The sequence below is a fragment of the Sarcophilus harrisii genome, chromosome 2, assembly GCF_902635505.1.
Source record: "Sarcophilus harrisii chromosome 2, mSarHar1.11, whole genome shotgun sequence".
Taxonomy (NCBI): domain Eukaryota; kingdom Metazoa; phylum Chordata; class Mammalia; order Dasyuromorphia; family Dasyuridae; genus Sarcophilus; species Sarcophilus harrisii.
The window spans coordinates 70878412-70896626 of NC_045427.1; the positions used below are offsets into that span (position 1 = coordinate 70878412).

Genomic DNA, 18215 nt, shown 5'->3' on the forward strand with positions numbered 1-18215 from the left:
GTACCTTAAAATGTGAAAATGACAAGTTCCTCTACAAGATATCTACAAGACAAAGAATATATTTGTTGTGATTCTTGCAAATCTAATCAAAAAGATTTTAATTAACAAAGGAGAAGGGGGCGGGGGAAGACTTGCCTGAGTATATCCCCCAAACTACATAATGAAATACTGAAATGGATCTTCGCCTTATTGTAAGAAAGATTATTCCCTCCAAGAATGCAGATTAAAATCCATTCATTCACATCATGTCTATATCCTTTTGTCATTCTTGTCTACAGATCTTGAGCAAATAATTTAAACTCTCTGAGTCTCAGCTTTATTTGCAAATTCAGAAAATAGAATTGAATGATCTCAATTCTTTCTAATTATCAATCTATGATCCTAGGATCATCCTATAAGTTAGGGGGTCCACCCAACATATTGAAGGCTTTGTTCACTTTTCATATCATGAGGATATTAGTGCAGCACCCAATCCATCTATTAGTCCTTAAACATTAAATACCTATTGAATGCCTAATATTCTGCTAAATGCTAAGAAAACAAAATAAAAAAAGGCAAAAGAAACAATCTAGTGGGGCAGACAAGCAAATAGTGAACCAATTACCTCATAAAGAAAACTTAAAATGGGGTAGCCTCTATTGCCAAGCTTTCAAAGTGTGCCAGTAACTCCCTGTGTTGGCCCTCCAGCCAAATAAAATGTCTCAGAATTGATTTAGGAACAGAGAAGCAGCTTACTAGCTGGGCAAAAAAAAATGTCCATTTCACTGCGGGGAGGGTTAATTTTTTTCTTGCAGCATCTACTTTTCCCCTTTTCACCTCCATATCCCTCCCAGACATCCATCCTTTATAACAATTTTTTTTGAAAGAATAATAGGAAAGAATCAGCAAAACCAAGAACTATATCAGAAAAATACAACACACAGTATTCCATGCCTGTGGAAGCCCATCTCTGCAAATAGTGGTGCCAAGCTCTTTTTTGGGACCAACCTGTCTTTATAATTTTTAAAAATCAGTTTTTATTTTCTTTATAATCTAACTTATAAAAAGAAAAGTGTGCTTTCATTGAAATCCACTATTATAAGGTAACACCAGAGTTGTGACTGAGATAATAAATCTTTTTTATTTTGTAGATTCAGAATCATAACTTCATCCCAAGATGTTTGGAGTTTGATTAAATTCAAGACAAAGTTTTGAAGCCTGTTGACAGTCTAAAAATACAATATGTTTAAAAGATCAAAAGTTGAAAAAACTCAGCCTCAATGAGGATTGAGTCATATATTCTAAAAGTAGATCTGCCCTGAAAAAGTTAGGAATCAAAACAAAGCTATTAGTGAAAATGAGATGTTAGATTAAGAAAGTCTATTTTTAAGAATACCAGAAAGACTATTTGTTATATGACTTTTAATAATCATGTATCTATACAGCAACAAGATTATATAAAGATGGATGTGGCTCTTTCAACAATGAGATCAATGAGGCTAGTTCCAATGATCCTGTGATGAAGAGAGCCATCTACACCCAGAGGACTAAAGGAACTTGAGTGTGGATCACAATATAGTATTTTCACTCTTTTTGTTGTTTGCTTGAATTTTGTTTTCTTTCTCATTTTTTTTCTTTTTTGATCTGATTTTTCTTGTGCAACACAATAACTGTGTAACTATGTATAGAAAATATCACACATGTTTAACATATATTGGATTATTTATCCTCTAGAGAAGGGGATGGGGAGAAGGCACCAAAAATTTGGACCACAAGGTTTTGCAAGATCTCCTTGCAGTGTTGAAAAATTATCCATACATATGTTTTGAAAATAAAAAAGCTTTAATAAAAAAAAATTGGTCATCACAAAAAATAAGCATGTATATAGTGCTGGCTATGTGCCCACCATACCAAGTGCTTTTACAATTACCTCATTTGGACATCATAACAATTCTGCATGAGTGGTGTTATTAGCCCCATGACACAATATGTAAGGGTTAAAAAGCCTCTAGAAGCAAGGAATGCAGTTCAAGGCATGTGGGAGGATCTGAGGGATGAGAGGTTCCAAGGCACAGGCAAGTCATATGTGGAGGTGGGGCATAGCCCCAGAAGGCGGTGTCTGATCCCAGGTACACTGGTACCTCCCTCCTTAGTGCTCTCAAAGCCTAGCACGTCTCCCTCCTTCTTCTCTGGCCAATCCCATTATGGCAGGTTCCTAGAGGACTTCCCCTTCCCCCAGAACCTCAAGGGAGTATAAATATATGCTATCTAAGAATAAAGTTCTCTTTCACTTCACCCCTACCTCCTGGTGGTCTGTCTCTATGGGATCCGGGTTGGTGCCCGAAGATGGGTAAGTGTGGCCTAGTCATGCTGTTGACGAATGGGCATTAAGAGTAGCTCAAAGAGGAGCTACCAGGTTAGAGTAGTCCATAAGAGTGTAACAACAATGAAAAAAACAGGTTAAATGACATGTACACACACACACACACACACACTTGAACTCTTGAGATTCCATCACCTTGAAAGAGATCTTTCACATTCTGATTTTAGACTATTCAAAAATATGTCAGGAATTTTGGAAAATACAAAAAATATTATATGCACCATGATACTATACCATATTAAATCACTGATTTGTTATATAAATTTTATGGTGTTAAGTAAGGTGAGGATTCTGGCTAATGTCTTCTCTCTCTCTCTCTCTCTCTCTCTCTCTCTCTCTATATATATATATATATATATATATATGTATGCATATATATATCACACTAATTTATTCCCCAAAATAAATTCTATGATGTGTAATTGAAGTCTTTCTGATCAGATCAATATAAACTAGGAAGGCTCTACCACAGATCTGTCACAAATAGTTCATGTAAACATTTGCAATGTAGATATCTAAATTTGTTCATTACATTTCTTTTGATTTACTGAAATTCTGCTTTACTCATAAAGCGTAGTATCATTTTTTTTTTTTTTTTGCAGCAAACACATTATGCTGGGCAGTCCTATGCAAGTGCCTCCCATGTCTCACAATCAATTCCAAAATTCTTCAGAGAGACCTCGAGAGTATCCAGGTATCACTTCTTATAATCTCCATGTGAGCACTTGCAGAGGATAAGTCAAAGACTGGTCCAGCACTCTGTGTAATACATTCTTTTTCTTGCTTTCAGATGACTTGACTTTTTTCCTTCCAATGGCATAGTTTATTAAATGTCATTGTTTATTGTGATGATATATCAATGAAGTTTTATTGTATTTAGGTAAAGATAGTGTTGGTAATGAGAAGGTCATGATATGCACCAGTCTTTAGTATCAAGTGACCACTGCTGTTGCTATTTCCAAGTTATTTTGTCCTGAGAACTCCCAGCTAAATCTGAGGTTCTGTGCCTACTCTGGTGTTAATTACCCAAAATTGCAAGCTTGTCCTTTTATGGGATCCTCATATCTTATCTCCAAGTGTTTGTACTATCTGTCCTAGTGCTTAGAGTGTATATTTTCCTTACCTCTCTCTACTGTAGAATCCCTCTCTTCCTATTACATATTGAGATGACTATATGTATGTCTGTGGGTATGTATTCACTTTGTGCTACTTATACATGTATATATGTGTATGTGCATATGTATATATATTTACATATATTTATGTGTGTACATAATATATATATATATATTATGTATATATATATATATTATATATATTATATTATGTATATATATATTATATATATATATATTATATATATATATGTACTATTAAAAGTCCCACTGAATCAGAACAAGAACTTAACTAAGACAAAGGACAGATGTATTTACTAGTTAACTTGGCTCAGAATAACTGGTCATTGATGACCTGCTTTCACAGGAAAATGATAACATGTAACACTGCTGATCTGCCAATAATACTTTCATTTTTACCATATAAGGTGTTTTTATGTATGTGGTTATTTGATGTGGACCTGTAGTTTTATCAAAGTGAGGAACTTTCATATTTTCCTTCTATGCATATCAGCAACACTTCCATGATTAAAGTTTAGAGAACTATACAGGATTACTGAAAGGTTTAATGATTTACCCATAGCCTCATACATATCATCTGTCAGCACAGCATTCTATTTCAACCTGGGTTTTCCTCTATCAGGCTGGCCTTTTGTTATGTTACAATGCAGAGATATTAATTCTAGGAAACTTTCTATGAGAACTTTTTCTGGCTTATTTCACTTGTAAATCTCATATCATTTTGGGAGGAAATTCAAAGTTATTTCAAAATTCACAATACCCTTTATATTTCCTTCCACAATTAAATCATTTAAAGTTAATTTGTGTGTAGTAAGAAAATAGGAAAGAAGAGTAGATGCCAGAATTAGGACATTTAGAGCTGTCTGTGATATTTTCTCTTTTCTTTCTCTTCTTTTTTTCTCTCCTCTTCTTCCCTTTTGTTTTCTCTTCTCTCCACTTTCCTTTCTATTTTATCCCATTCCCTATATTTGTACCTGTTTTCCATCACATTTCTTGAGTTTCTTGAGAATATAACTTTTTTCATCTTTTTTTGTATTCCTAGCACTTGGCATAGTGCCTTGCATATAGTTGATTAATAAATGACTGTTAATTTGACTATCTGAATTCCTTTCCTTCCCCCAACTCTGATTTACACATGTTCCCTGAAATTCAGGCGAAGACTAAATTCTATTTTGCTTGTATACTTCTTTATGGTTCTTCTCTGTTAGAAATGATCTGTTGTCCCACAGACCCTTCATAGTATTTAGTTTACATTTCTAACAGAAATTTATCTCTTGAGGAAGCTAGATGATGTAATACATAGAGTACTAGCCTTGAAGTCAGGAGGACCTGAATTCCAATCTGGCTTCAGATGCTTAATACTTACTAGCTGTGTAACCCTACGCTTAATTCCAATTGCCTTGAAAAAAGAAAAATAGAAACATCTTTCAAGTGACATTATATTTATATATTCTAAGAGATGACACAATACAAAGAATATAAGACAATTCAATAAACATTTATTATGTGCCTTCTGTGTGCAAGACATTACGGATAGGTTTAAAAACCATTCCTACTTACAAGTAATTTCCTGGAAATAACCAGAAAAGGAAATGAGTTAGTTATGTTCCCATTTGAGAGATGGATAATTTAAGACTTCCAAAGAGTAAAAAAAATAAATAAATAAAACCTAGAGGAAGGCCTCTAACACATTGGATAGATCCCCTATAAAGGATTTATAGAAGATGTGAGCAAGAATTGCACAAAATAAAGTGACATGGGCAGGTTGCAAGTCTGCATCAGCAGGAGTACTATCTATGTTAGTGAGATGAAGAATCAGCTAATTCTGAAGTATGTGTATGTGTCATCTCACAACTAGACTGTAAGCTATATGAAAACACAGGTCATATCCTCAAGCATCTCATCACAACTCATATATATATATATGTATATATACATATATGTGTGTGTATTTAGATATATACATGTACATATATGTATGTATATCAGTTTAAAGTTTACAAAACATATATCCTTACAATAAGCCTATGAGGTAAATATTATAAATTCTATTAGTTTAATTTTTACAGATGAAACTGAGACTCATAGAGATTGAGTGATTTGGTCACATACAACTGACTTAGCCAGAATGTGTATCCAGGTTTCCTGATTACAAAATATAGGACTTTTTTTTTTTTTTAAACTACATAGTGGCTATTTCCTTTACTATATTTTCCATATAGCTAATACTTTGAAAATACCTCCTGTGGTTAAAGGGATGAGTAGCTTTCCTGATAATGAAGATAAGAGGATAAGAGACAAAGGACAATGTATTGAGACTAGACAAGTCAAAATGCATGAATTCTGAAGCTATAAGATAGAGAAGAATAGATGAAATAAAGGTAACCTGGGTACAGAGCAAAGTTCACCTGTGCTCAATGGTGGCACAGTACAACAGTAGAATTCCTTTCCAGACTATGTTTCTCACATGCTTTTAAAGGATATCCAAGTTCTCTTGCTTTCTTCCCTTCATTTACAGCATAAAAGGGAAAGTCATAGTCATTGTGCTGAGCTTCATCTTAATTTCCAATACTCAGCTACTCTGGTATACCTTTGTCTCCAAATGCTAATTGCTCCTTCTAAATACAGATAGGCATACTCAAAGGATTAAATTAGAAATACACAGTTCCAGTTCTGTCGATATTACGGTTGCAGAGTTGTTAAAGTGCTTAATACATTATAATGGATATAAAACAATGGAGTCAAAGGCCACTTCAGTCACTAAAGGATTTTCTTGTCCAATAATCATAGTGTGAAGAGGCACAACGATTTTATATGTAAAGATAATTCAATTATCTTTTCAAGATGGTCTACATAACTGATTCTCAAATTCTTGATGAGAACAGAAACCTTCATAAGAGATAAAACTGAAGGAGAGGGCTTAAATGACATAAAAACAAAAATGTATTATTAATGATTCCAAATAACATTGTTAAAAAAAAAAGTTGAGATTTTTGAAAAACTATCATTTTATTTGGAATCTAACATGTTTATATAACAGTTTATCACTTGTTGAATATTTTACATAATATGCTTATTTGCTTTTCCCAAGAACCCTATGATGAAGGTAGTAAGTTTAGGTGGTAGTATCAGGGAGGGGTATCAAGCCCATCTATTGCCCTGATCTACAAAGGGACATCATCTTTTTTCACTTTATTCAATGAGGAGAAATAAATGACCTTTTCTTCCCTGTTACATACTTCTCAATTTCTAATTTCTTTGATGCTACTGAAAGTAGAATTCCTATTTTTTGTATAGGTGACTATTGCTTGACAATTATAACGTTGAGGGTGCTTTCCCTTCTTCTACTTGCATTCTTAGATATTCATGCCTTGTCACTGTTTGCACATAGGCATTCCATACCCCTAAGTTTTTTACCAATATCAGTTGACCCAGAAAAGACTTCTGACAAAATACAGCACCTACCCATGATACAAAGGGGTTTTTATTCATTCAATGCAATAAAATAACATTGATGTGAAACTAAAAGTAATGTGATTGATATGTAACAAAAAATCAGTAGTGTTTCCAGTATAACCAATTAAAAACCACGTCTCCAATATCACTTCTATTTGACATTATTTCAAAATGCTTAAATTAACAATAATAAGAATAAATTAAATGAATAAGCATGGTAATGAAAAGCTCAAAACATCTTTCTATGCAGATAGAATATTATATAAATAGAAAATCTAAGGACAACAAAAATAAGACAAACAGCTCCCATATGATAGCAAAATATATGATAAAACTGGCAAAGTGATTTAAGTTATTTTATGGTGCAAATAAAAATGAACTAACAACAAGGAAATGACAAAAATAAGAGATGTGTTTATTAATTTACTAAGGCTCATAATAAACCTTTGTAAAAATAATTATACAAAAATTTTAAGATATAATAAAAGTACCTTAATTAACAATTAAGAATATTACAATTAAGAATAAACTCCTTTGCACATTGAGTAGGTTGAATAAATATCAAATTAAACTCTTCATATTTCACTATTTAATCAATTATTTACAAATAAATTTAATTTACAAATTTAATACATCTATGTACAAGAAGGATTTGTTTCATAAGACTAGACAAAGTAATAATGAAATTTATATGAAAAAAATTGGCAAAAATATGCAATAATTTGTAGAGGAAAAATGTCTTAGATGGAAACTTGCTCTTCCATAACTTAAAACACGACTAAGCTAGAAACAAACAATTTACTAAGATGAAAAAGAGTGCTGAGGGAGTGAACGGAATATCCACATTGATGAAATCATGGCTCATTAAATACCTTTTAAAAATATATCATAAGTAAACAACATGGCCAACATTTATAGGATTTAATTTTGATTTTCTTTCATGTTCATAAAAGAGAAGTTTTTTTGAAGGCTTTCTCACATCCATTTCATTCATATAGCTTCTCTTCATGAATTCTTTGATGGTTAGTAAGTGATGATCTGGTTCTGAAGGCTTTTATACATGTATTACATTCATAGGGTTTTTCTCCAGTGTGGATTCTCTGATGCTGAGTAAGGGATGAACGATGCCTAAAGGTTTTTCTACATTCATTACATTCAAAGGGTCTCTCCCCAGTGTGGATTCGCTGACGCTGAATAAGATGCGTTCTCTGACTAAAGGCTTTGCCACATTCATTGCACTCAAAGGATTTATTTCTAGTATGGATTCTTTGATGTCGAATATCATGTGTGCTTTGGGTAAAAGCTTTTCCACATTCATTACACTTATATCGTTTCTCTCCAGTATGAATTCTTTGATGTTTAATAAAGGATGAGCTATTACTGAAGGGTTTCCCACAATCACTACATTCAAAGGGTTTCTCTCCAGTGTGGATTCTTTGATGCTGAATAGCATGTGTCAACTAACTGAAGACTTTTCCACATTCATTACATTTATACTGTTTCTCTCCAATATAAACTTTTTTATTTTTAATGAAAGATGAACTATTACTGAAAGTTATTCCATGTTCATTATACTCAAAGGATTTCTTTCGAGAATGGATTCTTTGATGTTGAATAACATGTGTGCTCTGGCTAAAAGCTTTCCCACATTCACTGCATTTATAACGTTTCTCTCCTGTATGAATTCTCTTATGTTTAATAAAGTTTGAGTTACTTCTAAATGCTTTCCCACATTCCTTACACTCAAAGGGTTTCTCTCCAGTGTGGATCCTATGGTGTTGACTAAGAGATGAGCTATGAATAAAGGTTTTTCCCACATTTATTGTATTCATATGTTTTTTCTCCAGTATGAATGATCTGATGTTGAATAAGAGATGAGCTCTCGCTGAAAAATTTTCCACATTCATTACATTTATAGGGTTTCTTTCCAGTATGGATGCTCTGATGCTGAGTAAGATTTGATCTGTACCTGAAGGTCTTTCCACAGTCATTACATGCATAAGGTTTCTCACCAGTGTGGATTCTCTGATGCTGAACCATGTGTGTTCTCTGAGTAAAGTCTTTGCCACATTCATTACACTTAGAGTGTTTCTCTCCAGTATGACTTTTCTGATGTTGGATAAGCAAAGTACTTCGACTGAAGGCTTTACCACATTCATTACATTTATAGAGTTTCTCGCTAGTATGATTTCTCTGATGTTGAATAAAGTATGTATTTTGGCTGAAGGCCTTCCCATACTCACTATAATTATAAGGTTTTTTCTCAGTCTCCATGTTATTATATGGGATAAAATTTGAGGTTTGACAGAGGGCTTCTTCAGAGCCATTATTTTGAGGTGTCTTTCCTGAAGGCATTTGTTTCAGAATGTCTGACTACTCATTGAGGATCATTTGATATTTGTCATATTTATGGAACTTCTTTCCTATCTATCTATTTCTTGGGTAGAAAAGATTGACCCTAGACTGAAGTTTCCCTGAAATTTATTAAAATCATGGTCTCTTACCATATCATAAGTTTTTGTGTGGACAACTATCTGCCCGGAATGGCTCTCCTGATTGCTCTGCTGTTTCTCTGACTTGACATTACATTCCCAGTCTTGTCCTTGGGAATTCTTAGGATCATCCACTATAAATCTTTCCAGGAAGAATTCTTCATTTGAGATGTCATGTTTTGATATTGTTTCTTTGCTTTCAGGACAAGTCTCTAAAAAAAGAAATAAACTTTGTAAAAATCTTGTATTCTCTGTGTTGAGGAAAAAACTACCATTACATGGTGAGTGCTATCTCCTCTATTAAAAGAAAATGTCTTCAAATTAGAAAGGGTAAAAATAATAATAATCCTTTGTATTTAGATGAACTGTAGTTTATTCAGGACTTTAGCATCTTTTATTTCATTTTATCCTTACAACAACACTAAGAACTAGGGAACTTCAAGCATGAGAAAAAATGAGTCTATAATAATCAGCAGCATCTATTTAAAACCATCAGTAAGCATCATATGTAGTGGGGAAAGACTGCAACCATTTCCAATAAGATCAGGAGTGAAACAAGGTTGCCCACTATCACTGTTATTATTCAATATTGTATTAGAAATGCTAGCTTTGTCAATAAGCGTTGAGAAAGAGATTAAAGGAATTAGAGTAGGCAACGAGGAAACCAAATTATCACTCTTTGCTGATGATATGATGGTATACTTAGAGAACCCCAGAGATCCTACTAAAAAGTTATTAGAAATAATCCACAACTTTAGCAAAGTTGCAGGATACAAAATAAATATCATCAGCATTCTTATATATCACTAACAAAATCCAATAGTCAGAGTTATAAAGAGAAATTCCATTTAAAGTAACTACTGATAGTATAAAATACTTAGGAATCTATCTGCCAAAGGAAAATCAGAAACTTTATGAGCAAAACTACAAAACACTTTTCACACAAATTAAGTCTGATCTAACCAATTGGAAAAATATTGAATGCTCTTGGATAGGGTGAACAAATATAATAAAGATGACAATACTACCTAAACTAATCTATTTGTTTAGCGCTATACCAATCAGACTCCCCAAAACCTATTTTAATGACCTAGAAAAAATAACAACAAAATTCATATGGAAAAACAAAAGGTCAAGAATCTCAAGGGAATTAATGAAAAAAAAAATCAAATGAAGGTGGCTTAGCTGTACCAGATCTAAAATTATATTATAGAACAGCAGTTACCAAAACCATTTGGTATTGGTTAAGGAATAGATTAGTTGATCAGTGGAATAGGTTAAGTTCAAAGGACAAAACAGTTAATAACTATAGCAACCTAGCATTTGACAAACCCAAAGACCCCAGCTTTTGGGATAAGAACTTACTGTTTGACAAAAATTGCTGGGAAAATTGGAAACTAGTGTAATGGGCTGAGGCTTGAGCTGATGCACTGAGGTCCCAAGCACGGGAGGCTAAATAGTAATTGGACTATACTCTATTAATATACATGCTTGGATAAAGAATGGCCCCGCCCACTCTCTGTGCAAGTCCTGATGTGTTGTATAGGAAATGATGATTTTGGTGGGTGGAGGCAGAGAGACAGGAAGAGAGGCTGAGAGAGATTGGGGCTGGGTTCTATTCTGGTGGTTGCTGGTCTCATCTAGCTAGCTTTTTTACTCAGCTGCACACATTGCTATTGCCTATTCTCTTCCACCTCCAATCTTTCTTCACTGAGAATAAAGATTGACGATTTTCCCCTAACCTGAATTCCTGACTCTGGCTGATTTTAAAATATGCGGTCATCACAAACTAGTATGGCAGAAACTAGGCATTGACCCACACTTAACACCGTACACCAAGTTAAGGTCAAAATGGGTTCATGACCTAGGCATAAAGAATGAGATTATAAATAAATTAGAGGAACACAGGATAGTTTACCTCTTAGACCTGTGGAAGAGGAAGGAATTTATGACCAAAGAAAAACTAGAGATCATTACTGGATCACAAAACAGATAACTTTGATTATACCAAACTGAAAAGTTTTTGTACAAACAAAACTAATGCAGACAAGATTAGAAGGGAAGCAATAAACTGGGAAAAAATTTTTACAGTCAAAGGTTCTGATAAAATATGTAGAGAAATATATAGAGCATTGACTCTAATTTATAAGAAATCAAGCCATTCTCCAATTGATAAATGGTCAAAATATATGAACAGACAATTCTCAGATGAAGAAATTGAAACTATTTCTAGCCATATGAAAAGATGCTTCAAGTCATTATTAATCAGAGAAATGCAAATTAAAACAATTCTGTGATACCACTACACACCAGTCACACTGGCTAGAATGACAGGGAAAGACAATGTGGAATGTTGGAGGGGATGTGGGAAAACAGGGACACTAATACATTGTTGGTGGAATTGTGAATACATTCAACCATTCTGGAGAGCAGTTTGGAACTATGCTCAAAAAGTTATCAAACTGTGCATACCCTTTGATCCAACAGTGTTACTACTGGGCTTATATCCCAAAGAGATCATAAAGAAGGGAAAGGGATCTGTATGTGCACGAATATTTGTGGCAGCCCTCTCTGTAGCGGCCAGAAACTGGAAACTGAGTGGGTGCCCATCAATTGGAGAATGGCTGAATAAATTGTGGCATATGAATAATATGAAATATTATTGTTCGGTAAGAAATGACCAACAGGATGATTTCAGAAAGGCCTGGAGAGACTTACACGAATTGATGCTGAGTGAAACGAGCAGGACCAGGAGATCATTATGTACTTCAACAACAATACTATATGATGACCAAGTCTGCCATCCTCAGCAATGAGATGAATCAAATCATTTCCAGTGGAGCAATAATGAACTGAATCAGCTACGCCCAGCGAAAGAACTCTGGGAGATGACTAAGAACCATTACATTGAATTCCCAATCCCTATATTTTTGTCCATCTGCATTTTTTATTTCCTTCACAGGCTAATTGCACAATATTTCAGAGTCTGATTCTTTTTGTACAGCAAAATAACGGTTTGATCATGCATACTTATTGTGTATCTAATTTATATTTTAATATATTTAACATCTACTGGTCATCCTGCCATCTGGAGGAGGGGGTGGGGGGGAAGGAGGGGAAAAATTGGAACAAGAAGTTTGGCGATTGTCAATGCTGTAAAGTTACCCATACATAATAACCTGTAAATAAAAAGCTATTAAAAATTTTTTTAAAAAATGTTATGTTAAAAAAAAGGCAAAAATTGAATGTGAAGTTTCAGAAAATTAAAGAGTAAAAGAATGTCAGAAGAACAATAAAAGAAAGAAGAATCACTACACATTTAGAGCTAAAAGTTAGGGTTTAGGATCTTTCTGAAGAGGAGGGAAGTGGAATGTCTGAGGAAAAAGGTTGTCTACTTTAAGAAGCAAAGGACAGTAGTATTAGAACTGATGTTTAATTCTAGGATGACTTTGAACAAGTCATCTAATATCTCTGAATTTCATTCTCCTCCTCTGTGAAGTGATGTGGTTTATACCCTTAAAGTTCTAAGTCTGTGATCACTAGGGAATAATAAAATTGGAACCACAAAAACTCTCAGATCATAATAATGATCAAAAGAAAAGATAGACAATGGTGGTGGGTAATCTTTTACTCAGGAGCATTGTGGCAGCTATTTGTCAGCTTGTTAGTAATAAAAGAAAATACTCTCTTCTCGGTGCATATATCCAACACTCTCAGCACCTTGCAAGTAGGGATAATTTCATTCTTGTACCTGTAGGCTCAGAAGTATGTGATAAATAACTAATAAATAGTTCACAGGAAGCAAAATTCATGGAAAGAAGAGTAAAATCAAAACCTATGGCCTCATATATCTATACCCAGTTGCCTAGATTCTTAACAACAAATGACAGGAACCAGAAGCCCTAATAGAAGAAGGCAAATTTGAGCTTATATGGTATAACATTGTGAAGAAGGAATGTGATCCTAAATAAGGTCTATTGCTGTTGTTTAGCTATTTCAGTGCTTTCTGACTCTGGGCTCTTTTGGGGGAAGTTTCTTGGCAAAGATACTGTGGTAGCTTGCCATTTCCTTCTCCAGCTCATTATACAGATTAGGAAACTGAGACAAACAGGGTTAAGGGACTTGTCCAGGGTCACACAACTAGTAAGTGTCTGAGGTATGATTTGAACTCAACTCAGGAAGATGAGTCTACTTTGATTCCAAGTCTACTTTTCTGTTTGCACCATCACCCAGCTGTCTTAAATAGGTATGAGATTTATTTATAAGATACAGGATAGATAAAATAAAGTAAAGACTTGTTCTATATGTTAAAAAGATATATTTGTGTGAAAAAATCTAGGAACTAGAGTAGGATAAGTATAGTAGAAAGAATTTGGGTGAAGGTCAATGTGGAGAAAAACAAGCAATTGTGTTACTAGACTATACTACATATAACTGAACAGAAAAAAAGTTAACTATATGTTAAAAACACGTTAAAAGCCTATTACAGGGACACATAATAGTGACAAATAGATGGAAGGTTTTAATTATCAAGGCTATCATTTCCTTCCTTCAGGGAATCTATCAAAAAGTATGAGACACTGGATCTAGAAAGGAAGAGAGTGAATTATAGGAACAATGTTCCCAAAGAAATGTAAAGGGATAGGTAGCAATATTAAAATTTAGAAAGAAAGAATATATCTCTGCTTGAAAGAATGTAAGAGGATAATTATGAAGTATGTAAAATGTTAGGATCACATTAAGACCCTTTAGGAACTAGATTATCTGTCCTTTTGTTTACAATAACTTCCATCTGATTTTCACTCACCTGGATAGCTAACTTTTGAGACTTCTTTCTCTAATATCCATGATTCTTCCCCTTGATCCATATGGAATGTGATCTCTGGATAGGAAACTGGAAGCCCAGGTGATAGGGGGAAATGGAAAATTTGAGAAAAGGACAAAGAAGTATCTCAGTTCTCAATTCTAGGTATAAAATCCAGATGAAAGAGAATTCAAAAGGAGATTCTAGAGGGAGATAACAAACATTCCTGAAGTATGTTCGATATGATGTTTCAAAGAAAAACAGGAAGAGCGCTAATTTCCCCTCTTCCCACAATAATAGAAACTGCGCTGGCATATATTCATGCTGCTACTTGGTCCAGGGGATGTTTGGGTGACTTAGGTGAGCAGATGATGGGAAAAAGAAAGTTTGAGTGACAATATAATGAGTTTGTCCCCTTTCAGTTCAATTTTTAAAAAAGCCTTTTCATAAGGCACAGGGAGAAGACATAGGCTTTTTCTTAGCCTCAAAGGGATTAGAAATCTTTTTTTTTTTTTTTTTTTTGGCCACAGATACTAATCTGAATTCCAGTTAATCACTTCAGATATTTTAAGAAAACAGGAAGTACAAAAAACAATTTGTACTGGGAAGATCCTGTGTCATATTTCAAAGCTACTCTTACCCAGATAAACCAAGTTCCTGTAGTTTTCTAGCATCACAGCTCGATATAGATCCCTCTGAGTTGAATCCAGTTTCTTCCATTCCTCTTGAGTAAAGTCCACAGCTACATCCTTGAATGTCACTGATTCCTGAAATATCAAACCCATTCATATTCATACCTTTCCAATACATGATTCTGAAGAAAAGGATACAGGTGGCAGTGCTAGGGAATTTGAATGGAATATATAAGTGATTCAGAGAGTTTTCAAATTTCTTAATATTCCAACAAAGATATATCAAACATCTAACATGCCTGACTTTGGGGCATAGTATGTGCATATTTTTGTTGGAAAAGTTTTGCATCTTTTTGTCTGGTGGGGAATTTCTCTCTTTCAATCTGATCCTACTTGGTATAGCATAATCATCTCCATGGGGATTTACACCTGGATAATTCTCCTTGGCTGCTCAGTTACCCTTGCAGATTGTCTCATGAAAATGATCTCCTGCATTTTTGAATTCTCCTACTATAAAATTTCTCACAGCCTCTCCAAGTCTGAATCTCTACATTTGTAAAATTAGGATAATAATGTCAGACCATCTGTTGGTTATTGTAAGGATCAAATGACATACAAAGCACTAAATAGATGCCAAATGTTACTGAAATACTTAAATGCATGTGATTCCATTGGTTTGGATGTTTCATTTAGTAACAGATCACCATTCATCCCATCTATTATTTTACCCATGTCCTAATAATAGACATATATTGCTGCTGTGATCCTTTGATATATTTATAATCTATTTTATGACCTGGGTCTATCTTATAACTCTGACTTTAGATTTTTGTTGATTTGGTTTTTGGCAAGTCAATTAGGGTTAAGGTACTTAAGTGTTAAGTTGTGAGGCTGAATTTGATGTCAGGTCTTCCTGACTCCAGGGCCAGTGCTCTATCTATTGTGCCATCTAGCTGCTCCAATGTTAGACATTTTAATTTACTGTGGAAACTTCCTAGCTGATTTTCTGATATCTCCCTCCTCCCTCTGTCTTCATCCCCACCCCATTACACACACATGACTTGATCTTCCCTGTGTGTCCTTATGTGACTATATTCTACCCTATTTCTTAGCATAAATTCATCATCATTAAGATAGCCAAGGTCAGTACATTAGGTATGCCTTTGCTTATCCTGCATTTGGGAGATATTCCCAATATGTAAAGGGAATAGTGAATATCATTGAAAAATAAAATAATATTTTCAGGGATTATCTAACTTATTGAATGGGATCCTCCCTCTCCAAAGTACTCCCTATTTATTACCTTCCCAATTCCTTCCTATAGATTTCTGCTAGCCCTGATGTCCTCTGGAACTTACTTATATTCATTGTCTGGTAGTGCAAAGTATCAATGCATATAGTCTGTAATAATTCTCGAAATCATCCCTGCCTGTCAGAACCTAACCAAATCAGTGGATAAGTAATAAGCTGAGCTAGGCCACAGGAACATCCCCTTAGTTCATGAACCATTGAACAAAACTGAAGTGACCTAGTAGCTATATTTACCTGGACTGGAATAGGTAGCCTTGCTCTTCTTCAGAAAAAACAAAAGTCACATCACTAAAGCTCATGCTTTGAAGACAGAGAATCCCTTTCCTTTTAGATCCATGAATCACTGACAAACTTTAAGACTAGAATTGTTGGAACTATACTTTCATAGGCACGATTTCTTACTTTCACTGTAAAGAACAAAGGCTAGGACCCTCTTCTATGTTTGAGATTGAGAGTGGTAAGTATGTGCTTATTTACCTGAATGCCACTGATTTCGCAGGGGTAACCACTCTTTCTCCTGCTAAAGATTTGATGGCCAATTTTTAGGCACCATTATAAAGTAAAAACAAGTCACTTATTGCAGTTTCTCACTGCATTTCTTCCCTAAAATTTAATATTTTCCAAATTAATTAAAATAATTTATTTTTTTTAAATCTCAGTTCCATTTTTTTCTCCTTCCCTTCCTCTCTCTTCTGTTCTCCATCATTGGGAAGGCAATTTCATATAGGTTATAAATGTGCTGCCATGCAAAACCTATTTCTGAGTGAGTTACATTGTAAAAGAAAACAGAACAAAACAAAAAGTTGTTTATAAATTTTGCTTCTATCTGCATTCAGACTCTATTAGCTGTTTCTCTGAAATGAATAGCATTTTTTTCATCATAAGCTCTTCAAAAATGCTCTTAATTGTTATATGGCTGAATAAATCATTCACAATTGAACATACAATACTGCTGTTATTGAGTGCCCTGTTATATATATAACTATACATATATATAGGTTATATATATATAACCTATAACTGGTGCCCTGTCCTGGGTGAGTGCCCACTAGCCCAGCTCGTTCTGCTCGAAATAACTGGTGCCCAGTCCTCGAGCCCAGCTCTCCCTGCCCGGGCTAACGGCCGCCCTTGCCCAGGCTAACTGTTCCTCTCGCCGGATAACGGCTGCCCTGCCCGAGCTAACAGTCACCTTGTCCACGAGCCCAGCACCCTGCCCGGACTCTGGCCCATTCTTGATCGCCAACCTGGCCAGATCGCTGAGGCTCGCTGGGAACCAGGGTCGGACTCCCGAGCAGTACGTACCTGCAGCCTGGGTCTGTAAGTCAGCCTGACAGTCGCCCTCAGAGTTAGGATCATTTGAAAACGTACTTGGGATCAGCAAAAAGAAGCGCGCCTGGTCTCTAAGCCCGGCGAGGCAGTGCGCTTGTGCAGAAGAGATCCTCCGAGACTACAACTCCCAGGAAGCATGTATTCCCTCACTTTCCATTTTCAAGGTACTCATTTTCCAAAGGCATTAAACGGCGTGGCACGTCGTGATCCTACTTAAGTACTCTACGTGTTTCCTAGGCTTAATTCTGCCCTGGAGCCTCCACCAAACGGAGAATGACTTCTTCCCTCCTATTTTCTCCTCCACTCCCCTGCTAAGTGCCTCTCGAGTCTCCTTTTTTAACCTTTCTGCCTTCTACTCCAGCTTGCTCCCTTTGGGGAATTCAAGATTGCATTATTTAAAGCTCAGAGCCCGAGTTAAGGAAAGTTGGGCATAAAAACATCAGGTTGTTTAAAATAGCCTTGGGGACATTACAATTCTGACCCATCCTGACAGAACGAATGATCTAGCCATAGCACCAGCTTTTTCTACATGAAAAGAAATGGAGGAGCAGGAAAAGCAAAGATAATCTGAAGCCGGAAAGCCAGTGAGCTACCAAGAGCTCACAACGAATTACCAGGGAATCGGTCCTTGAGAAGCCAATTTGGCAAAGAACAATGACTGCATGGACCATGAAATCAGGAAAGATGACAAAA

The 18215-nt window shown here is 35.1% G+C and overlaps 1 protein-coding gene across 4 annotated transcripts; it reads right to left on the reverse strand.

Moving 5' to 3' along the window:
* Positions 1 to 7348: 7348 nt before the first annotated feature.
* On the reverse strand, positions 7349 to 18009 carry LOC105749014 (zinc finger protein 90 homolog). 4 transcript variants are annotated; one of them, XR_004231670.1, is made up of 4 exons: positions 16671 to 17281; positions 14891 to 15017; positions 14254 to 14340; positions 7349 to 9658 (listed from the first exon to the last, which is right to left on the reverse strand). XR_004231670.1 is itself a non-coding variant. In XM_023495027.2 (4 exons), the coding sequence occupies exons 1-4, from the start codon at positions 17547 to 17549 to the stop codon at positions 9378 to 9380; spliced, it is 549 nt and encodes a 182-aa protein (XP_023350795.1). In that variant the 5' UTR covers positions 17550 to 18009; the 3' UTR covers positions 7349 to 9377. The 4 variants fall into 4 exon arrangements, 2 of the variants coding, with proteins under 2 accessions (XP_023350795.1, XP_023350797.1); XR_004231669.1 differs by lacking the exon at positions 16671 to 17281 and adding an exon at positions 16428 to 16664; XM_023495027.2 differs by lacking the exon at positions 16671 to 17281 and adding an exon at positions 17496 to 18009.
* Between the last annotated feature and the right edge of the window lie 206 nt (positions 18010 to 18215).